Raw genomic sequence first — 23983 nt, 5'->3', positions numbered from 1 at the left:
TTTTCCCTCTCAAACAAGTCAAGGAATAATGGGGGGAGGGGGAAAACCCTGAGAATGAGCGGGAAACCCACAACTGCCTCAATTAGCCTTAGCCATTGGACAGAACCTCAGTCCGTCTGGACAGCCCGCCTCTTTGCTCGCGGGCGCTGTCTTCATTGGCGACCTTCCCACCAGCTCTAACGCCCATTGGCTTGTCCTCTTGTCCGTTCCGCTGTGGCGCTCAGAGGCAGGTGGAAAGTGGCTCCCACTCGCACCGCCCCCGTCCCGCGCACAGATCTGTTGGGTGTTGGGCCGGTAGGCCCCGCCCTCACGCGCCGTGTGCAAAAACAAACAGCCGTTAGCGAGGAGGCGAAGCGAGGCGGAGCCGTGTTAGAAGAGAACGCGCTATTGGGTCGCTGAGAGGGTTCAAACCAGCAAGACGCGCGGGTATTGGTAGGGTGGAGCGCGCGGGGGGAGGCGGCTTATTGTCTGGGGCTCCGGTGGTGGCGGCGGTAGTTACAGCGGCTGGAGCTAGGGATAGTGGCGGCGGCGGCGGCGGCGGCGGCGGCGGGTCGAGACTGCTGTCGGGGTCGGTGCCGAGCGCTCGGGCTGGGGTGAGGCAGATCGGGCGCCGCATCCTAGCGGAGGGAGCGACAACTACGCAGCGTCAGGAACAGCGCCGAGACCATGGTGAGGGCCGGGCTGGGCCGAGCCGGGCCGGAGGCGGGGAGCGGAGCCCAGCGGGGCGGGGCGAGAGCTAGTTGGCGCTTCCCCTCCCCCGGCGGAGGGCCCGGGTGCGTCCGGACGCAGGTGCCGGTGGCAGCTCGGACGGCTCGTGTGGGTTGCAAAGGGAGCCCCTAGAGGGCGGACGGGGGCAACGGAGGGTTTGTACTCGGCTCTCGCCGCACCCAGCGGCCAGGGGACGCGCGCGTTACCTGTTGAGCCTGGAGTTTGCTGAGAGTCCTGCCCGCCGCCTGCGCTGCCCGCTGAACCCCAGCGCCCGGGCCGGGCCGGGCTCCCACCTTGGCCCAGACCACGCCCCCAAGGGAGGGGGCTCTCGGAGCAGCCCCGGGGAAGAGCTAGAGTGCGGCGGGGATGTTAATTATGAGTTGTTTTGAGTGGGTCCCAAGTGCTGGGGACCTTGCACTTTGTTTCCCTCGGTCCCAGAGGTCCCCTGCCAAGCTTTTGAAAAAGGCGCAGACACCCTGTAACTCACGGGTACCTTATCGTCATGATAAGCAATGTGTAGGCTTTTCCCAGCCAAATTCAGTCACTCTGTTTACGTCAGTGGTCAGAATAGTTTTATTTTTAATGAAAAGTGAGGAAATTCAGAATGCGTGCTTATGATAGAGATTTCCAAAAAAAAATTTTTAAAGGAAACTTGGAGTTTGGACAAAGAGAGGACACAAATGCATTTCTTTTCTATTTGCCCGAAATCGAGCGTTTGTTTTGCGGGTGGCAGATAACATCCTTTAAATACTGACTCCCCAAGCTAAACGAACAAAATTGCATTGGATTTATCATCAGAAAGATGCTTATATGCACACTGGTGCTATATGATTGGAGCTTATTCAGTGTCATTAAATTTTTCTTGCCAAAGGCAAGGAAAAAAAAAAGGAGCTGGAAGGACTTGTATGGAAATTGTATGTGTAGTTTTAAAAAGAGAGAGGTGAATCTTTACCACAAAAAACTAAATTGTATTTAAATGATCGTCAAATTGAAAGGATGCTGCTTCAGAAATGAGACCTCACGCTTGTTTTTTTGGTTTTGATTGTTTTTTTGTTTTGTTGTGTTGTGTGTTTTTTTAATGGGGCAATGAGTGTTAAGTGACTTGCCTAGGGTCACACAGCTTACCAAGTGTCTGAGTTCCTATTTGAACTTGGGTCCTCCTGACTCCAGGGCTGGTGCTTTATCCACTACACCACCTAACTGCCCCCAACACGTATATTTTGATGGCTTGATTTTTCAAGAATCTTTTGTAGAAGAAAATATTCTTTTCCTTCTCTCCCCCAAGACTAAAGGTCATGACTTTCTTTTAAAGCCATGTTGCATCACTGTGCATAAATTTCCCATCTTTTGAGTCCAAAAGCCATATATCTTGTCGAGCTTTATGTGGTTTTTTTGTTTGTTTTTTGCAGGGCAATGAGGGTTAAGTGACTTGCCCAGGGTCACACAGCTAGTAAGTGTCAAGTGTCTGAGGCCCCATTTGAACTCAGGTCCTCTAGAATCCAGGGCTGGCACTCTATCCACTGCGCCACCTAGCTGCCCCCAAAATGTTTAATTATGTTTTGTTTTCAGGGCAATGGGGGTTAAGTGACTTGCCCATGGTCACACAGCTACTAAGTGTCAAGTGTCTGAGGCTGGATCTGAACTCAGGTCCTCCTGAATCCAGAGCCGGTGCTTTATCCACTGCACCACCTAGCTGCCCCCCAGTAATATACTTTTTTTTTTCCCCTGAGCAATTGGGGTTAAGTGATTGCCCGGGGTCACACAGCTAGTAAGTGTTAAGTGTCTGAGGCTGGATTTGAACTCAGGTCCTCCTGAATCCAGGGCCAGTGCTCTATCCACTGTGCCACCTAGCTGCCCCATGTCTTTTGTTTTGTTTTGTTTTTGCAGGGCAATGAGGGTTAAGTGACTTGCCCATGGTCACACAGCTACTAAGTGTCAAGTGTCTGAGGCTGAACTCAGTTACTCCTGAATCCAAGGCCAGTGCTTTATCCACTGTGCCACCTAGCTGCCCCCCAGTAATATACTTTTGGACTAGATGATTTTTTTTTTTTAGTGAGGCAATTGGGGTTAAGTGACTTGCCCAGGGTCACACAGCTAGTAAGTGTTAAGTGTCTGAGGCCAGATTTGAACTCAGGTACTCCTGACTCCAGGGCCAGTGCTCTATCCACGGCACCATCTAGCTGCCCCCAGTAATATACTTTTAAACCCAGAAAGTACTTTAGTATAACTCCCCTCATCTTAGATATTTATACTTTATATTGCTATAACACTTAGTTTTCAAAGAACTTTAAAAGATAGACATCAAGGCCCAATTTATGTTTAATCAGACTTACTTAATTAGTTTGGGGTGGTTACCTGCATAAGATCTTTTTATCTACTCTCTAGAGATGTTGAGTATATGGTAATAGTTTATCGATATCAAATGCATTAGTATTGCCAAATAATGAGCACTGTATTGAGTTGTCACACTTGATTTAGGGTATTTTGTTCTAAACAGTGTCATTTTAGGGTCTGAAATTTAAGGGAAAATAATGTTTGTATCAATTTATAACCTGTGCTTTCTTTGGTTGGTATCCTGCCTTCATACTTAGAAGATCATATTCTATTCAGTTTAATATTTGAACTGTTTTATGAAAAAGTTCTTGTATGTATCTTATAGTTGGAATGTAGAACGAACATTCAGAACTAATTGAAAATCATAATTTTATATGATCTTGATAATATAAAACCTCTTAGCCCTTCCAAATTTTTAGGTTGGTATTACTATTTCCTTAACCTAGCTTTTCTCAAAATTTGCACTTGAATTATATTTATTTAAACTAAAATGATTTTTGTATACATTTCCTCCATTAAAGACGACTCAAATAAATGATAATTTAGTTCTTAAGATAAAGAGTTCCCTGTATTATTTTTGCAGCCATAGTAATCAATCTATATAAAAGTGAACAGGGCAGCTAAGTGGTGCAGTGGATAAAGCACTGGTCTTGGCTTCAGGAGGACTTGAGTTCACATCCAGCCTCAGGCACTTGACACTTAACTAGCTATGTGACCCTGGGCAAATTACTTAACCCTCATTGCCCCACCAAAAAAAAAAAAAAGAATTTTTTTAAAAAGTGAACAGATGAGATTATTCTGAGGTTTTTGTAGCTGTTTTGAAATAAAAGTTTTATATTTGATGCAATTTTATATAACTTATTCAACTTTTAATTATAAAAAGTTTATGCAATGATGTGGTAATAACCATTTAAAATAAAAATTTGGGGGCAGCTAGGTGGCACAGTGGATAAAGCACCAGCCCTGGATTCAGGAGTACCTGAGTTCAAATATGGCCTCAGACACTTGACACTTACTAGTTGTATGATCCTGGGCAAGTCACTTAACCCCCATTGCCCCACAAAATAATTAATTAATTTAAAAATTTTTTTTTATTAAAATGAAAATTTGACTTTAAGCAAATTTAGTACTCATGGGTCCTTTTATATTTTGGGTAGTACAACAAACATTAGCATGTGAGAAATTTACTAGATCTGTGTCTCTCCAGAACTGATACTCACTTTTGGAATAAATCAGTACAAAAACTTTATGAACAAACTTGCCCCCCTATTTGCCTGGCACCAGAAAAAGTTAATGGACCTTTTAGAAACTTAGTGATACCTTGCCATCTTAATTGCAAACAAAATAAATGTGGCAACAATAGATGCAGATTCCCTGAAAACACAGGTAAGCACAATTATCCAGGTACCCTGCTATACAACTTAAATTTATATTTTGTTAAATGCATATTTTATGATACAAATTGGGAAGAGAATTTCAAGATCAGTGCATTCCTGTACTTTGACAGTTTAAAATTGATACAGTTTAAGCTGCTCATTTACTTTGTTCCAAGCATCCAAATAATTTTATTACCAGGGCAGTTAGGGTAATTCCTTTTGATTAGAATAGTAAGATTACATTTGTAAGGAAAGATAAAACAGATTTTTTTTTAGTTAAAATGAAATAATGGATTTGGATCACATAAGGAAGGTAAGATAGTGTATCTTGTCCATGAGGTGACCTCAGATATACAGGGCATTATGAAAGTCTTAGTGGGGTTTTAAGCTATTCAAGCATAAAACCCTACTAAGACTTTGAGGACAGTATGTATATATTGCAACTTCCTTTTCACATACTGTATCACTTCAATATTAGCTATGGGGGGGGGCAGCTAGGTGGTGCAGTGGATAGAGCACAGGCCCTGGATTCAGGAGGACCTGAGTTCAAATTTGACCTCAGACACTTGACACTAGCTGTGTGACCCTGACCAAGTCACTTAACCCCAATTGCCTCACCAAAAAAAAAAAAAAAAACAAGCAAAAAAAAAATATTAGCTACGGGATGTCTCCCTGAGGGCACCCTAGTTTAAATTTTAATTAAATGGTGGCACAGGATGGGGGTGTGGAGACAGGGAAGGAACTATCAGAGAAGTTTAAATCTCCCTGAAAGCCAGACAAGGTGATTCAATTTTGGTAAGAAAATATAAATTAATATTTGTGTTTTTAATTGAATCTTATCACAACCTCAGCTTTCGACTCCCAAATGGATATTTCTTTTGCTTATGTTAAGACTGTAAACATTAGTTTATATTAGTATGGGCAGGCAGGATAAGCCAAGCACTGTTTTGACAGATTTTCCTCTCAAGTGCGATGTAGAGACATTTAGTAACTTATATGAAATGAAAATTTTATATACAGGTACAAAGAAAACAATAGAAGGAACATAGGGAATAACTAGTAAGTTTTATATTTGTTGTGTTCATTTTTGAAAGTTTAAATAATTGTGTATATCTTTAAGTTTATTATTTAAAACTAACTTTTTAAAGAAAGTATAAAGAATTCTACAGTTTAAATTTTTATCTTAGGCTTTAAAGTTCTTGAATATCAAACATAACTACTTCAAGTAATATATTGTACCTTTTCTAATTTTGGTACTATTTTGATAATAGTTGTAGAGGTGTTTTTGCCAAGAAACTAGCTTTTAGAATGTTTAATAATAGTGTTTTAGGTTTTGTTTTAAGATTTTTTTTTTTAGTTCTGCAAGTCAATGGGGAACATTAAAACATTTTCTCTATGTAAATTCATAAGCTTAGCAAAACATTCAAAAAAGGACAGATCAATTTATTTTGAAAGTTTTAAGATTTAACCTTATTTTTGTCAAATTTTGTTTTATCACCTTCCTTTTCAAATGTATTTTTCTCCCCACCCACTAAGTTCATCCTTGTAACAAATAATGAAAAGTAAAGAAAGGGCAGGGAAATAACAGGTCAGCAAAAGTAATCAACATATCAAATAAATCTGTGCAGTATTCCATCCCCACCTCTTCGAGAAAGTAAGGGAAATAGTTTGAAGCTTTAACTTAGTTAGTTGTGATTTCATATTATCTAATACAAAGCTTCTTAAAGTGTGGGTCACGGGCAGCTAGGTGGCACAGTGGATAGAGCACTGGCCCTGGAGTCAGGAGTACCTGAGTTCAAATCCGGCCTCAGACACTTAACACTTACTAGCTGTGTGACCCTGGGCAAGTCACTTACCCCCCCAATTGCCTCACTAAAAAAAAAAAGTGTGGGTCACAAAAAAATTGGTAGTAAATGTGGGATTTGTATACCTATTTTATATACCTACATACCCGGAGTCATATAAAAATTTCTCAAGCAAAAAGAGGTCGAGTGGAAAAAGTTTAAGAAGCCCATATCTAATACACCACTAAAAGGGCCATAGAGGACACTGTTTGTTTGTTTTAACAGTATAGAGTAAAACTTCAGGAGTTTTCCCCTTTAAATGTTCAGAAACCGTTCTTTCCAAGTGATCGTTACATTAAAGTATTTTCATTTTTAGGCTGGAGGTAAAGCTGGAAAAGACAGTGGGAAGGCTAAGGCTAAGGCAGTGTCTCGCTCACAAAGAGCTGGACTACAGGTAATGTGTGCAAAATTATTTTTATTTTGAACCAATTTTTCTTTTATATTTATGAGTGGTATAGATATGAAATTTAATAAAGATGCATCTCTAATAAGTGTCTGGTAGACTTTTGGAAAGTCAGGGTTGGAGATTATAGATGTGGGGAGTTATTAGGGTATGGTGGATAAAAAGCATTGGACTTAACTAAATTCTAAATTCTATTCATACCTCAGGCATCAAGTAACATTGTGACCCTGAGAAGTTACTGAACCTCAGTTTCTTCATTTCTAAGATGGGTAATAATAATATTACCTATGTCATACATAGCATTCTTGTAGACACAGATGTCAGTTCATATTATTACCATCATGCATTTAGAAGTAATAATTAAATCCATGGGAAGATGATGAGAGCATATATATAAAAAAGCAGATGGACAAGGATGGTCCCTTGGAGAAGAAACTCACTTTTAGGAAGCAGGAGAAAGAAGATCCAGGGAAAGATACTGGGGCAGCTAGATGGCACAGTGGATAAAGCACTGGCCCTGGATTCGGGAGAACCTGAGTTCAAAGCCAGCCTCTGACACTTGACACTTACTAGCTGTGTGACCCTGGGCAAGTCACTTAACCCTCATTGCCCTGCAAAAAAACAAACAAACAAAAAGATAGATACTAGGAGAGTAGGTCAGAGGAAAGAGGAGAACCAGAGTAGTTAATAAAACCCAGGGAAGAGAATTTCAAGCAACAACAGGGTGTGGTCAGTAGTGCCAAGTGCTGTTTGAAGATCAAGATAGGGAAGTCATTGGGATCTTTTAAAGTTTTGTTTCATCTGGGTGGTAAAAACAGAAGCCACAGTAAGGTATTATGGGTCCTGAGGAAATTGTGCCCACATATCCAAAAGGTCTGACTGAAAAGGAAGAAGATAATACTAAAGCCAAAAAGGCTAATATTCAAGTTGAAGGTTCTTTTTTAGCTAGGAGATATTTGTGCAAAGAACCCGGTAGAGAGGAAAATGTTGAAGATGCTAGAGAAAGCAGAAATACTTTTTAATTGTTATTTTTGTAAAAGTTTTGAACACACACACACACAATTTCAGGAGAGAGTCCATCTGAAATCATGAATCTCCATTTCATAACACTTGGGTTGGGGGGGGGGCTTGTTTGTTGTTGTTTGGAAGTATATAATAAATGACACACATTACTTTTAAAACTGTCCTGCTTGTCTTTTTATCTTTCTGAACTTCTGTTCTCTTCTGAGCAATTTTTAAAATGTTTCAGTTGGCCTCTTGGGGGAAGGGGGATCAAAATTATTATTGCTATTCCCTTCTTTCTCGTCCCATTAAACAACCAAGAGAAAAAATATAAATGAATAAGTAAGTAGCCTTGTGAGAAATAAGCTCAGTCAAGCAAAACAAACTTACACACAGGCCATGTCCAAAAATGTATGTCTCTTTCTGAACCTTGAGTCCTTTTATGTCAGGATGTAGATAACCTATTTTGCCATAGGTCCTGTGGAGATGATTGGTTATTGCACAAATTGGAGTTCTTAAATCTTTCAAAATTGTTTCTTTATAGTGTCCTTGTATAAAATGTTCTCCTTGTTCTACTTACTCATCGTCAGTCCTACCAAGGTTTCCCTCTAGTCAGCTTTCATCATTTATGATGCCATTTCTTGGGGCTCAGTATTGCATTACATTCATATGTTACAGTTTGTTCATCTATTCCTTTCTATTTTGCTTTTTTCCCCTTCTTTTTATTGCAGAAGAGGAAATATTTGAAATTTTTACATATTCATAGCATTTTGAATTTTACAGTGATTTTTTTTTCTCACAGTAACTTTATATAGTAGGTAGTTTTTTGGGGGGGGGGACAATGAGAGTAAAGTGACTTGCACAGGGTCACACAACTAGTGTCAAGTGTCTGAGGCTGGATTTGTATTCAGGTTCTCCTGAATCCAGGGCCAGTGCCTTATCCACTGTGCCACCTAGCTGCCCCTATTTTATAGATTATTTCGGTCCAGTTAGGTTAAGTGATTAGCCTACTATCATGCAACTAGTATCAGGTGCAGGACTCAAACCTAGGTCTTTTTTGAATCCAAGTATAGCATTCTTTCCACTATATGATACTACCTCTTTTCCTTGAAGGAAACGTGTCTAAAAGAAATTGGAAAGAAATGCTGACATGGAGCATTGGTAGAGAAGTTAGCTTTGGAGATGGAGAAGGGACCCTATAAACAAGTAATTACAGGCAGGAATGGCTAATGGGTTCATTCAACCAATGAATCTTGGAGCAGATCCACTCTGAGAACTTTACTTTAAATGAGCTGTATCTCATCATGGGATTAGCTCCTTATAGGCAAGGACTGTTTTTCTTTTTCTTATATCTTCAATGCTTAACACAGAGCCTAGCACATAATAAGTGCTTTAAAAATGCTTATTGACTAATTAATAAGAAAATTACCTGAAAAAGTAAAGGGACTACTCTTCACTGTACTCTAAACCTTGTTTTCTGTCTTTGTCTCTGGCCCCTTGCAAGGGTTCTGTAGTATTCTGATTCCTAGCCTGAGCATCAATCCTTTTTCCTGAGTTCAGAAGCAGTGGGATTTTGTTTGTTTTACTTCTTAAAATAGACTTTTCTTGTATCTAAAGAAAGTAAGATTTAAAAAGAAATGGGACCAGTTGACAGACTGGAATTGACAAGTTATTGAACTTGGAAATCTTATGTTAAAGTATCTTTAAACTATAAGTACCCTGCATAACTTTGCAGACTGACTCCTATTACTATTTAGCTATCATCTAAAACTGACCTTGACCATGTAGCCCATGGAGTTAGAGTGTTTGTTTTGGTTTTTATTTTCAGTTCCACATTCCCTCCCTCTGATCCCTCCTTATCCATTAAGAAGGCAAGAAATACAATATTATACATATGAAGTCATGTAAAGCATTTCCACATCGGCCATGTTGAGGGTAGGGGAGAGAGCAAGAAAAATAAAGTAGGAAAAAAAAATTGCAATCTGCACTCAAAGCTTATAAGTTTGTGATGACATACTATTGTACTATAAGGAATGATGAGCAGGGTGTTCTTGGAAAAACCTGTAAAGATTTACATGAACATTGTCATACAAAGTAAAGTAAGCAGAACCAATATTGTAGAATGATTAACTATGAATGACTTAGCTGTTTTCAGTAAAACAATGGTCCAAGACAATTTCTAAGGATTTAGGGTTAAAAAATGCTATCTACCTCTACAGACAGAACTGATGGACTCTGGATGTAGATCTAAGCATGCTTTTTTTTTTTAACTTTCTTTTTCTTTTTTTGCCTCTTTTCTTTCACAACATGACAAACATAGACATGTTTTGCATGACTACACATGTGTAACCTATATCAAATTGCTTGCCTTCTTAATGGGAAGCTTAGGAGGAAGGAAAGTAAAGGATTTAGACCTCAAGATTTTAAAAAATTAATGTTTAAATTAGTTTTTATATGTAATGGGGGAATAAAATAAATAATTTTTTTAAGAAAGAGTTATCAGTTCTCTCCTTGAAGTTTGATAACACTTTTCATCATGAGTCCTTTGAAACTGATGTGGAACAGAGTGTACAATGTTCTTCTAGTTCTGCTCACTTCACTTTGCATCAGTTCATATAAATCTTTCCAGGTTTGTTTTTTTTTTTTTTGAAACCATCCCCTTCATTATTTCTCACAGCACAGTAATATTCCATCGCAATCAAATACCACACTTGTTCACCCAGCCAATTGATAAGCATCCCCTCAGTTTCCAATTCTTTGCTACCACAGAACTGCTATAAATATTTTTGCACATGTGAGTCCTTTTTTTTTTTTTTTTTAATTTCTTTGGGGTACAGACCTAGTATTGATTTCACTGGTTCAAAGGGTATACACAGTTTTCTAGCCCATTTTGAGTGTAGTTCCAAATTGTTCTCCACAGCTCTTGGACCAGTTCACAACTCTGCCAGTAGAGCATTAGGGTTCCTATTTTTCCACATCCTCTCCAGCATTTGTCATATTTTTTTCTGTCGTTAGCCAATCTGATGGGTGTGAGGTGATACCTCAGAATTATTTTAATTTGCATTTCTCTAATTATTAGTGATTTTTAAAGCATTTTAATATGACTTGATAGCTTTGATTTCTCCTGAAAACTCCATTTATATCTTTTGACTATCAATTAGGGAATGACTTATTTTTTATAAATTTGGCTCCGTTCTCTATTTGAGAAATGAGGTCTCTATTAGAGAAACTTGCTATTAAAAGGAAAAAATCCTATTTCTAATTTTGGCTGCATTGGGTTTTATACAAAATTTTTTAAATTTTATTTAGTCAAAACTATCCCTTTTACTTACTGCAATCTTCTCTATCTCATTTGGTCATGAACTCTTCTCATAACCCTAGATCTGACAGGAAAAATTTTCCATGTTTCCCTAATTTGCTTATGATATCACCCTTTATGTCTAAGTCATCTATTTTGAACTTATTTTGATATCCATGGTGAAATGTTGGCCTGTGCCAGACTACCTTCAAGTTTTCCCAGCAATTTTTGTTCAAAAGTGAGTTATTACCCCAGTCGTTTCGTTTTGTTTCGTTTTTAAAGGAAAAGAACCTAGAGTGGGATTGTATTTGATATACAACTTTGAGTTGCCATCCTTTCCCTGCTTGTTATGGGGGGGGGGGGACCGGACAGCAAGGGTTAAGTGACTTACCCAGGGTCACATAGCTAGTAAGTGTCAAGTGTCTGAGACCGGATTTGAACTCAGGTCCTCCTGAATCCAGGGCCGGTGCTTTATCCACTGCACCACCTAGTTGTCCCCCCTGCACCCCGCTTGTTATTTCTGATAAACTCTTCTTCCCTTGATATAAGGGAAAAGATAGAATATGTGAAAACAGTTCACACTAAAAAGGAGGAAAAATGAGAGGCCATTTATGTGATGACTCTGCTCCACAAAGAAACAATGTGACATAACAGAAAGTACCTTAGATTTAGAATTAGTACAACTGAATTCAAGTCCTGGCTCTTACTACCTGTGTGACCTTGGACAAGTCACTTAAACTCCCTGTACCTTGCTTTCCACATCTCTAAAATTTAGGAGTTTGGGATAGATGATACCCAAGGTCCCTTCCAGATCTACATCTATGATTCCTTTGTGTACTCTCATTAAATATATGTTTTCACTGAAATAGATGGGAAATAAATAGGATAGGAATGCTTGGAAATGGTCACTGTAGAGTGTTAGGGAATCAGCAAGAGATGACATGGTTCTTGAACATCCTGTTGATTGCATTAATTTGTTCATGAATGAATGAAAGTCAACAAATATTTATTGAACACACTCTTGTTTATCTTGTACTCTCCCAAGTGCTGGGGATATAAAGAAAGGCAAAAACTGCCTCTGCCCTAAAGGAGTTTACTATAAAAGATACTTATAGAGTAAGTAGAAGGTAACACCTTGAGGGCAAGACTTTAGCATTGAAAGGATCTGGAAAAGTTTCCTGCAGAAGGTGGCATTAACTCTAATTCTTGAAGAAAGTTAGGGAGTCTTAAGAGGCAGAAATTTGGAAGGGAGAAATGTTGTAAACATGGGGGGACAGCCACTTAAATGGCAGAGAGAAGGGAAATGGGCTCTGTGGAATGAGGAATAGCAAGTTATAGACTTTATAAAGGGAGTAAAGTTTAAGAGTGGAAAGGTAGGGGGGCAGCTAGGTGATGGAGTGGATAGAACACCAGCCCTGGAGTCAGGAGGACCTGAGTTCAAATGTGGCCTCAGACACTTGACACCTACTAGCTTTGTGACTCTGGGCAAGTCACTTAACCCTCATTGCCCCACCCAAAAAAAAGAAGAGTGGAAAGGTAGGGCAAAGTTATGATACATTTTTTGTTTGTTTTTTGGGATAAGCTTCAAGTGTTAAAAGATTTCCATGTATGATCCTGGAGATAAGAAGCTACTGGAGTATATTGAGTAAGGGGGGGACGTTGATATGATCAGACTAATCACTTAGGAAAATCACATCTGGCAGCTGAGTGGAAGATGGATTGGAACAAGGAGAGACTTGAGATGAGGAGACAAAATTAGAAGGCTTTGGAATAGGGGAGATGAAAAAGGCTTAAACTAGAATAGTGACTGTGAGAGAGGGGGATATATAAAATATGTTGTGGAGCTAGAAATGATAGGATTTGGCAGTGAATTGGATATATCAGGTCCGAGTAAGGCGTAAAAGATAGCACCAAGGCAGAAAGAGAGGAGGGTTTTGAGCAAAAGATAATGAGTTCTGTTTTGGAGATCTTAAATGTGAGGTGCCTATAGGACATCTAATTCAAGATACCCACTGGGCAGTTGGTGATTTGGGTAGAATTCAGGAGAGAGGTTAAAGTTTAATATTTTAATCTGGGAATCATCTCCATAGAAATGATGGTTGTGGGGCAGCTAGGTGGCGCAGTGGATAAAGCACCGGCCCTGGATTCAGGAGTACCTGAGTTCAAATCCAGCCTCAGACACTTGACACTTACTAGCTGTGTGACCCTGGGCAAATCACTTAACCCCCATTGCCCCACCAAAAAAAAAAAAAAGGAAAGAAAGAAATGATGGTTGTACCCTTGGAAGCTTATGAGAATTAAATTCAATTTAACAAGAATTTATTGAGCACCTAATAATATATAGGTGCTAAAGATACAAAGACTAAAATGAAAATAATCCCTGCCCTCAGAGATCTTTTAGCCTACTAGGAAAAATAGCATTATTTCACAGATAAGTAAAGACAAAATAATTGGGAGAGAGAAGAAGAGGAGCAACAATTGGAGTGTTTAGGAAGGGCCTTTTAGAGGGGGTTATTTATTTAATGATTAAAGCTTTAAAGGTTCTGCTCTAATAATACTTGCTCCTTAGAACTTTGCCACTTGTTAGTGAAATATGGAGCTCTCTAACATATTAGATTTTTTTTTTTACTTTTCCTATTCTCAGGAAGAAAAAGGTAAGACTTATTCTCTCCTTGTCAGAAATTCAATCTCTAGGCCAGACCTTAGGGATCAAGTCCTAGGAACAATTAATTGCCAAAGGGACTAATCTGAAATAGTTAACTTTTTTATAGCTGAACTGTTTTCTCTTTTCATATTTTATTCCAATTATTGTTCTAACAGTTTATTCTAAATAAATAAAATAAAATTCAGTAACCCAACTTTTAAAAGTGTTTTTATAATGGGTATTGTTTCTATTTTAGTTTCCTGTGGGCCGTATCCATCGACACTTGAAGACTCGTACCACAAGCCACGGACGTGTGGGTGCTACGGCTGCAGTGTATAGTGCTGCAATTCTGGAGTATCTCACTGCTGAGGTTTGTGATGGTTTTCTTAAATATTACTAGTCATTTAACAAACCTTTTTTTAGGTACTATGTACTTGTTTCTAGTACATTCACAGTCACCAAAAAAGTTATTAATTAGGTGTTGGTAACCTAGAGCATGTCTGCCAAACATAGCATACGTACAAGCTATTTTCACATTCCCCAGGTCGCAAAATGCTACCTCCTACTCCATTTCCCATGTGTACCCACATGCACACACATTCCTCAGATCCCTCTTGCAAAGATAACACACACACACACACACACACACACACACCCAAGTCATATGTTTTGCCTAAAAGATTGTAGGGGGCAGCTAGGTGGATAGAGTAATGGAGTTCAAATCCAGCCTCAGACACTTGACACTTAACAGCTGTGTGACCCTGAACAAGTCACTTAACAACAATTGCCTCACCAAAAAAATTTTTTAAATAAGATAGTTTGTAAAATTAATGTTGAAAACTGTCTTTGCATGTAATTGAGGAAAAAATAAGATACTATTAAGTGGGGAAGAAAAGATAGTTTGTAATTCATTTGTTAGGTCCCCAATTCATTTTCCAGTACAGAGTGTCATGTGGTTCCAGGTTACACTGCAAGATAATAATAATAACTTTTATATAGCACTTACTGTGTGCCACACAATGGTAAATACCTATTTAATCCACAATTTAATGGTGGTACTCTACATTTGTATGGGGGGAAACAGTATTAAAATTGTTTTGAAATTAAATGTGAGGAATTATGTTTTATCTTAAGCTTGAAGAAGAGCAGATTTAATTATTCCACAGGTCAAATTCTGGGCACCTTCAATCTGCTGGAATCGATTTCTGGGAGCCCTCTTATTCCTAGCACGTTGCATAGAATGATGAACCTGAGTCTTCAATGATGGACCTGAGTTCAATGCCAGGTCTGGGTGAACCCGGGCAAGTCACTTAACCTCTCAAACCATTTTCTCTTTTATAAAATAGGTATCATACTTTGTAATATAATTAACTCCCAGGGTTGTTGTTAGGAAGGTGCTTTAAACTATAAAAAGCTTAAACAAAGGGAAATTTTATGTACCTTCAAGAGCTATAAGTTATATTTCTAAATGGTTCTATCTATGGTTCTATTATTCTGACTGGTACTGTAGTAGGTCTCTAAATTAACTTGCCTCAAATGGATCATGAAGAAGAAATTATTTGTTGATTTCTATAATAGATTCCGATTACAGTTATTCTAAGTGTATATGGAGAGGAGTTTTGAGACTACTGAAGCCCAGCAAAAGAAGTAAGGATAAGTTTTATTACATGGAAACAAAAGTAATCGAATGATTTAAAAGCAGAATGGGAGAAATATATTCCTGATAAGTATGATTTAGAAAAACAATTTCTGCAATTTAAAATAAGCTATTCAAATTTTAATTCTAATACTCAGCTCTGATGATCAAAAGCTTTGAAGAGGAAGTTCATAAAAGCAAATAAGTTAAATATTTTGAAAAATGTTTGTTATACCCAGTAAATTGTTCCCCAAAAAAGATATGTAAATTTCTGAGAGTTAGCTTCATGTAATGGTTAGGGTGCTAGCCTCAGGAGGACCGGAGTCCAAGATCTAATAATATGAAGTAAGAGACTGTAAAAACTCACACCCTTTGACTCAGTCGTCTCACTGTTGGAAATATGGCCAAAGGAAAAAATTGAAAAACAAAAAAGGCCTATTTGCACCGACATTTATAGTTGTTCTGTTTATAATCATCAAAAACAGGAAACAACCCAAATGCCTGAAAGCTTGGAAATAGCAAAGCTGTGGAATATTGTATAATGATAAAGAACAAAATATATAAAATGCAAAGAGGAAGAATTAGAACCCATAGTATTACATATACACTGACTCTTAACTTTTTTTAAAAAAGATTATTTAAACATTAAGATTGGGTGAAGTTATATTAAATATATTTAAGTTGGTTGTGTAAATTTTTCTTGATTTTTATTTTTAAAGAGACTTTTTAAATACAAGTTATCAGTGAAGATATTTATATCTTATTGCTTTATATGACTAATTTGCTCCTTCCTGTTGCTATTCATTCATAGATTAGAAAAGAAATATGACTTTCTTGCCCTTCCAATTCCAAAATGACTTCTTATTTTGGAAAGGACCCATCTAAAGGGCAGAAAAAGTGTATCTTTTCTACACGTGTCAGAAGAAAGCTGACAAAAACTGGATTATCTTCCATGATAAATGCAGGTGTTTGTGACTTTATTTAAACCCTTATTTGTGAATACATTTTTTTCCCTAAAACATTCAGGCTAGCCTTGATACTTTGCAGTTGGTATTATACTTGCAGTGATTAGATAGTCTATTCTTCAGCTATTAAAGATTGATCCTAGAGGAGGCAGCTAGGTGGTACAGTGGATAAAGCACCAGTCCTGGATTCAGGAGGACCTGAGTTCAAATCCAGCCTCAGACACTTAACACTTACTAGCTGTGTGACCCTGGGAAAGTCACTTAACCCCAATTGCCTCACCAAAAAAACCCAAAACAAACAAGTAAAGATTGATCCTAGATCCAGATATTCAAAATATTGACAAGACCCATGTTCAAGTATAGCCTCAGACACTAGCTGTGTGACCCTGGGCAAGCCATTTAACTCTGTTTTCCTCAGTTTCCTCATCTATAAAATAGGAATAATAATAGCACCAACCTCCAAAAGTGGTTGTGAGGCTCAAATGAGATAATAATTGTAAAGTGCTTAGCACAGTGTCTGCCATATAATAAGAACTATATAAATATTAGCTATTATTACTAAGTAAATCAATTTCACATATGGTTATTGATCTTTTAGAAAACTAATATGGGGGCAGCTAGGCGGTATAATGGATAAAGCAACGGCCTTGGATTCAGGAGGACTTGGGTTCAAATCCTGCCTCAGACACTCAACACTTACTAGCTGTGTGACCCTGGGCAAGTCACTTAACCCCCATTGCCCCGGCCCCCCAAAAAAACCCATAATATGAATACATTGTTTCATATATTATATTCAGCTTTAAAGTATTTAGTTTCTCTATGTGCCTAGCAATATTCTGTGTTCTCTAGGGCAAAGTATAAGAAATATATGACAAGATATTGTTCCTAATCTCAAGTAGCTTACATTTCCTGGGGGGAGGCAGCGGGGGAGGGGGGGATAATATTGCGTTATCAGGCAGTGTATGATTAGATACTAGAAAGTTAATGTAGGAGTTTGGATTCAGAACTAGAAGGGGCCTCAGGGGCTATCTAGTGTACACCTCCTTTTACAGATGAGCAAACTGAGTCCTGGGAGGAGGGGTAATGGGTGGGGTATCTTCCCAAGGTCACCTTGTGTATGTAGTGTCAGAGGGGGCAGATGATTTGAACCTGCCCCACTGTAACATGATCCTAAGATAATTCATTCTGGCCAACATAGTCATACCTTAGACGATAATGGGATTTGAATTAGACTGCCTTGAAGTATGAGAAGGATTCGGGTAGGTAAAGAAGGCCTTTTAGAAAAATTGGATGAGAGCACATAGGACTATATGGGATTGAAATGGGAAGTTCAATAGGGGATAATCATTGGACCTTGGATTTCAGTGGTATAGGGAACTTCTTGTCTGTGAGGAAACTACTTCTACTAATGAAAGATGGTATCTTCTCGGCAACTTAGAGCCATAGGAAGTTGTGTAGAGTACTGAATGGTTAAGTGACCTCCAGGGTCATTCAGCCAGGAAGTATTAGAGCTAGGACTGGAAATCAGGTCTTGCTCCAAGGATAGCTCTCTATTAACTACAGTAGTGTCAGTACGTATTAGGGGATAGTAGTGGAATATCAGGTTGTATGGGATCGAAAATGTTAAGATAGGAGCTTTGTAGGCACTGGAAGAACTCCTGAGAACTGTTAGAGAGTTATCATTATAATCCATGTAAAATGCTAGGTTTAGATTAGTGTTGAGGTAGCAAAAAGAAAAAGGTAAATCCAGAAGATGGTTTTGTTTTGTTTGTTTGGTTTGGGGGGGGTTGTGTGTGTGTGTGGTTTTTTTGGTGAGAAGATGTTTTAATGGAAAAATGAGCTGGCCTTGACAAGATATTTGACATAGTTTGACATAGGTAGTGATAGGTAAGAACCAAAAATGATTTTGAAGATTTCAATCACTAAGGGAATTAAGGTATTAACAGAACTGGGCAAATCAGAAAATTTGTGGGGCTATGGATTATAATCTGTATTCTCTTATTTAACACACCTTAAAACTCCTTATATAGGTTCTCTCATACACATACAAAAACATTTTAAAATATGGAACACTTCACAGATTTGTATGTCATCCTTGCATAGGAACTAATCTTCTCTATTGTTCCAATTTTAGTATATGTGCTGCCAAAGCAAGCACCAGAAATACATTTTAACATGAATATATATATATATATATATATTGTGTGTGTTATATATAAATTTATTTTTATCTGTCCTGGTACTAAGTCACTCTAGAAGATGCTATTAAGCTTCAAAGAAATGCTTAGTTCAGTTCAGTGGATTTATGCTGACAGATGTAGTGCTTGTTTAATATTATGCAGATAAAGAATCAACCTTATTGTCTCCTTGCAAGTGCAGAGTAAATCTCTTATCTCTAGAAATACAGAGAGTCAAGTGAATAGAAGATTGTTTGGAATGTAATAGATCTAGTCAAGTGGGTAGAGTGAGATAGGCTAGTGTACAGATTCCGTGTTTGGAAAGATAGAAACCATTCAGTGTTCAGGGAGCCAACCTAGACTCTACCCAAGCAGTCTCTCATTCAGTTACTAAATTCACTTGCACAGGTGGGGCTCTCCTCTTTTTCTGTTTCCTTTCAATGCAGTACAACCAAAGAGTTCACACAATCACATTGGGTTTTGTTTTTGAAAGAAAAAGAAAAACATGGGGCAGCTAGGTGGCGAAGTGGATAGAGCACCGGCCCTGGAGTCAGGAGGACATGAGTTCAAATCCGGCCTCTGACACTTAACACTTACTAGCTCTGTGACCCTGGGCAAGTCGCTTAACCCCAATTGCCTCACTAAAAAAAAAAAAAAAGAAAAACATAATTAAATCCACCATAAAGACCTCTTCACTTGAATTGAATGTAATTTCTCTTGGCAAATCATACGTTTATAATATTGCCTGTGGAACACACTGCTTCCAGTAATTTTTCACCTACAGACCCATTTTCTTGGAGGCAATCTTAATCTGGGATCACAGTGACGGTTTTAGGTATTCCAAAGATCTGCAGGAAGTTCTATGTGAAGATAACAGACATTTCTTTAAGTTGCAAGTAGGAAGGGGAAAGTATGTCAGATTGTCAGCTTGAAACATAAGGATTTCTTAAGGTTTGAAACACATTCCTTTAGCGTTGAAACAATTGTCCCTATATGTTTGAGCAGAAGGCTTTGACAACCTTGGTAAATAAAATGAATTCATTGATATATAACTTTTTTTGTTTTGGTTTGGTTTGGTTTGGTTTGGTTTTTTTTTTTTAGTGAGGCAATTGGGGTTAAGTGACTTGCCTAGGGTCACACAGCTAGTAAGTGTTAAGTGTCTGAGGTCAGATTTGAACTCAGGTACTCCTGACTCCAGGGCCGGTGCTCTATCCACTGCGCCACCTAGCTGCCCTATAACTTTAAAAAGCTTAATTAGGTTAACCAAAATTGCTACATATCAATTAGGGAAGTAGCCAGAGACCTCTAATGTAAAGTTGTAATTTTTTGGTTTTGGTTTTGGTTTGTTTTTTTTTTTGTGAGGCAATTGGGGTTAAGTGACTTGCCCCAGGGTCACACAGCCAGTAAGTGTTAAGTGTCTGAGGCCGGATTTGAACTCAGGGCCTCCTGAATCCAGGGCCGGTGCTCTGTCCACTGCGCCATCTAGCTGCCCCTAAAAGTTGTTATTTTTTATATCACTGTTTTAATTCAAATTATCTATATACTGAAAATATCTAATATAGGGAACTCTAATCTCCAGAACAGATCTCAGCTTTTATAAGACAAATAGATACAACATAGGGAATGACTTGACGTACAGAAAGATTGTGATTTGTCAGGGTTCACACATTTGGGAAATAAATTTCAGGGGTGGGGCTTGAACCCAAGTCTTTCTTATTATAAGTCAGTATTTTATCCACTACTCCTATTTCCCTCCTGTTGTCCAGTCCTTTTTCAGTTGTGTCCAATCCCATTTGGGGTTTACTTGGCAAAGATACTGGAGTAGTTTGCCATTTCCTTCTCCAACTTATTTTACACTTGAAGAAACTGAGGAAAACAGGGTTAAGTGATTTGGCAGGGTCACACAACTAGTAAGTGTCTGAAGCCAGATTTTTTAACTCAGGAAGAAGTCTTCCTGACTCCAGGCCCAGTACTTTACTGTGCCACCTAGCTGCCTCAACTTGCCTAAATGATGCAAATGTGGGGACTAAAAAAAACTTAATTTGTTAATTCATACTCAGTAAAAGTAAACTGAATAGGGGGCAGCTAGGTGGCACAGTAGATAAAGCACTGGTCCTGGATTCAGGAGTACCTGAGTTCAAATGTGGCCTCAGCCACTTGATACTTACTAGCTGTGTGACCCTAGGCAAGTCACTTCACCCTCATTGCCCTGAAAAAGAAAAAAAAGGTAAACTGAATAATTAGGGGAATTAACATAGGCGTTCATTTTAAAACATTGATCTTTAAGGTTATTGAGTTTAAAGAGGTAGTGGGGGTTTTTCCCTATTGTTTTTCTGAATGTATACTTCTAATTTTTTTGGTTTGTTATTTTTGTTTTTTAAACAATTAAGCATAGTATAGTAGATAAGGTGATGGATTTGGAGCCTGAGGACCTGGGTTCATATTCTGGTTCTTTTTTTTTTTTTTTCCCAGGGCAATGAGGGTTAAGTGACTTGCCCAGGATCGCACAGCTAGTTAAGTGTCAAGTGTCTGAGGCTGGATTTGAACTCAGGTCCTCCTGAATCCAGGGCCAGTGCTTTATCCACTGCACCACCTAGCTGCCCTCTGGTTCTATTATTATTATTTCGATGACTTCTTTGGGTTTCAGTTTCTTCATCTGTAAAATGAGAGAATTGGACTAGATGGACTCTCAGGGCCCTTCCAGCTCTAAATCGATTATCCTGTGGTTTTTGAAAAAAATCAGATGAAGTAATTAATAAATGTGAAAGAACTAGTTGGCTTCTATGAATTGTTATAGCTGAGAATCTTCTTTAATTTTCCTTAAATTCTTTCATTAACACTTTTTGTAGGTGCTGGAACTGGCAGGTAATGCCTCTAAGGATCTCAAAGTAAAGCGTATCACTCCTCGTCACTTACAGCTTGCAATCCGTGGTGATGAAGAATTGGACTCCCTTATCAAGGCTACCATTGCTGGTGGTGGTATGTAGTCCTTTTTAAGTAGAGGAAGTTTGGAGCCTGTATACATGAATATACTTATTTGTATATATGAATGGCCATTAATCTGGTTGCATTTGAGTGACTGATTGGAAACTCTAAGCAGCCCATTCATTATTGCTGCTACTGCTGCTGCTATTGTTGTGGTCATCATCACTATTGTTGTTGTTTCCATACTTTTGATTCTGTCTAAGTGGAGAGTTTCTAGAAGAAACTCACTCTACTTATACAGATGAATAACTTAACAATCTTGGTTCCTGGGGTTGTGATTTGCCCATGCTCACATAACAGTTTGTCAGGGCCAGGACTTGAATTTAGTAAGTCTTGCTGACCTCAAGCCCTGCATCTGCTATGCCATGCTGCTCCTTACAACCCATTAGGCCAGGTTTCTAACTAAACATTGTTAAGTCATTTTCCCTACATCAGACATGACCATGAGTTCTAATCTACTCCAGTCCCTCTCTCTTCTCTCTAGGATAACTATAAATCCCTCTGTTGAACTTTTAAAATTCTTCAAAACCTTGTCCCATCTATCTTTGCAACTTCTTTGGCCATTGCTCTCATCTTTTTCTTCAATCCAGCCAAATTGACCTCCCATTTATCTCTGAACCTTGGCTGTGGCTGTGCCTCATGCCTGGAATTCAGTTCCTCTTTACTTCCGCTTTATACAGTCTCTCTCTTTAAGAATGCCAATAACTTTACTGGGAAAAACTCGGGATGTACATTGGAACAATAAGACACCCAAAGCAATTAATCTGGTTCCAGAGGTCCCTAAACAACAACTGATGTCTATAATAACAAATATAGTCTACAAAGTCCAAAGGAGCAGAAAAGACACCACCTTACTATTGTCAGCTTGGAGAATTGCCCAAAGGTGATCAGGATTCCCTTAACTGTGATTCTTTGAATTTATACTTAGTGTATATAATTTTTCATAAAAATCAACATAACTTTGCTTCCATAAGTAACATTCCTCTCTTTAACCTTGCCTTGTGGCTATACAATGATTTTTATCAATTGTCTGTTATATAACACAAGAGGAAGTGTGGCATAGTATAAATTGGGCTAGCCTGTGAGTCAGGAAGTCCTGGGTTCAGATTTCACCTCTGAAACTAGTGACTTGACCCTGGGTAAAGTCATTTAAGCTGTCAATATCCCAGGTATTTCTCTATGATTAAGAGTTATAGGTAATTGTTGATTTTCATTGGTAAAGGGAGTTCCCTGCACAGATGAAATCACAGGTCTGAACAACAGCAAAAACTTTAAAAGTCTAATCCTCAGAAGTGTCATAATAATATTAACTTACAAGAACTATTTGTGGTTTTTAAAATAAATTTTTATTGGTGTTTTTTGTCTGCTGCCTAAGTTTCTCCTTGTATTTCTCCTCTCCCCTATTTCAGAGAACCATTCTATATAACAGAATAAAGCTAAGGAATTTTAATATGTTTTCACTTTTATGAAGTATTTTAAATGAGAAAGATATAGAATAACAGCTCCAGAATAGAAAAAGAAATTAAGTTATCAATTTGATAGTTTCTGTAATGTAACCATTTATTACTGAATTATAGCATACATTTATAGATACTGGAGAAGTCTCACCAATAATCTTTTTTTTTCTTTCAATTTAGGTGTGATTCCTCACATCCACAAGTCTCTGATTGGAAAGAAGGGACAGCAGAAAACTGCATAGAGTGTTGTTTTAACCAACCCTCTTCCTCCCTGTCATTGTACTGTAACTGGGACAGAAGAAATAATGGGGATATGTGGAATTTTTTTAAATAGTTAAATGGAAAAGCATAGACAATTGACTGTAGACTTGATAAAACATTTGTATGTTCTTTAGATTCCAAGTTTGACAAAGTATCTTGTCATGTGGCAGCAATTTGTGTGTTGATTGGCTAGGTTTCTTCCCATGTGTTTTATACAAAAATGGACCGATAAAACCATTTTTTACAAAATTGTCTCAACTGTTCTGTTCATACTGTGTTGACTTTGGTCACATATTTGGGAGTTTTTTGTTTATTTTTCTCCAACCTAAAATGGAAATTGTTTATCTCTAATGAACATCAGAGTAACAGATATGGAGATAATCCTTTGGCTTATAGTAAAGCTCTTGGAAGCTTAGTTTTTCAACTGCTCTTATTACAACTTCACTGGATTTTGAATGAAGATACGGACTTAGACATAATTAGGCAGTAATAGCTGTCATAAAATCTTAGGGCTGAAAGATTTTAAGGATGTCTGATCCACTCCCCTCATTTTCCAAATGAGAACGTTGAGGCTCCTAGACATTAAATGAGGTCACCGGCAGAACAGGGACTAGATTTAGGTTGGCCTTGGTTTCTTGGTTTGTTTCTTAGAGTGAGCTAGGTTCAGATCCCATTTAAGACATGAAACTTAACATCTCAGCCTCTCTAAGCATGAATAGCAACTTGAAATGGTAATGATAGCTAGATTCGAATGTAGCCTCAGACACTTGACACTTACTAGCAGTGTGACCCTGGGCAAGTCACTTAACCCTCATTGCCCCAGCCAAAAAAAAAAAAAGGAAAGAAGTGGTAGTAATAATAATGATAGGATCTCACTCATAGGGTTGTTTTGA

The 23983-nt window shown here is 38.3% G+C and overlaps 1 protein-coding gene and 1 pseudogene across 2 annotated transcripts; one reads left to right on the top strand and one right to left on the bottom strand.

The window, feature by feature from the left end:
• The first annotated feature begins 529 nt into the window (after window positions 1-529).
• Window positions 530-23339, top strand: LOC122743476 (histone H2A.V). 2 transcript variants are annotated; one of them, XM_043988438.1, is made up of 5 exons: window positions 537-669; window positions 6579-6656; window positions 13866-13979; window positions 21237-21366; window positions 23010-23339. In XM_043988438.1, the coding sequence occupies exons 1-5, from the start codon at window positions 667-669 to the stop codon at window positions 23069-23071; spliced, it is 387 nt and encodes a 128-aa protein (XP_043844373.1). In that variant the 5' UTR covers window positions 537-666; the 3' UTR covers window positions 23072-23339. The 2 variants fall into 2 exon arrangements, with proteins under 2 accessions (XP_043844374.1, XP_043844373.1); XM_043988439.1 differs by lacking the exon at window positions 6579-6656 and having other exon boundaries at window positions 530-669.
• On the bottom strand, window positions 18269-18368 carry LOC122744988 (annotated as a pseudogene).
• Window positions 23340-23983: the final 644 nt, after the last annotated feature.

The sequence above is a fragment of the Dromiciops gliroides genome, chromosome 2 (genome assembly GCF_019393635.1).
Source record: "Dromiciops gliroides isolate mDroGli1 chromosome 2, mDroGli1.pri, whole genome shotgun sequence".
NCBI classification, from domain to species: Eukaryota; Metazoa; Chordata; class Mammalia; order Microbiotheria; family Microbiotheriidae; genus Dromiciops; species Dromiciops gliroides.
Note: the sequence above shows the minus strand (reverse complement) of the source record. Positions and strands in the feature narration are given on the sequence as shown.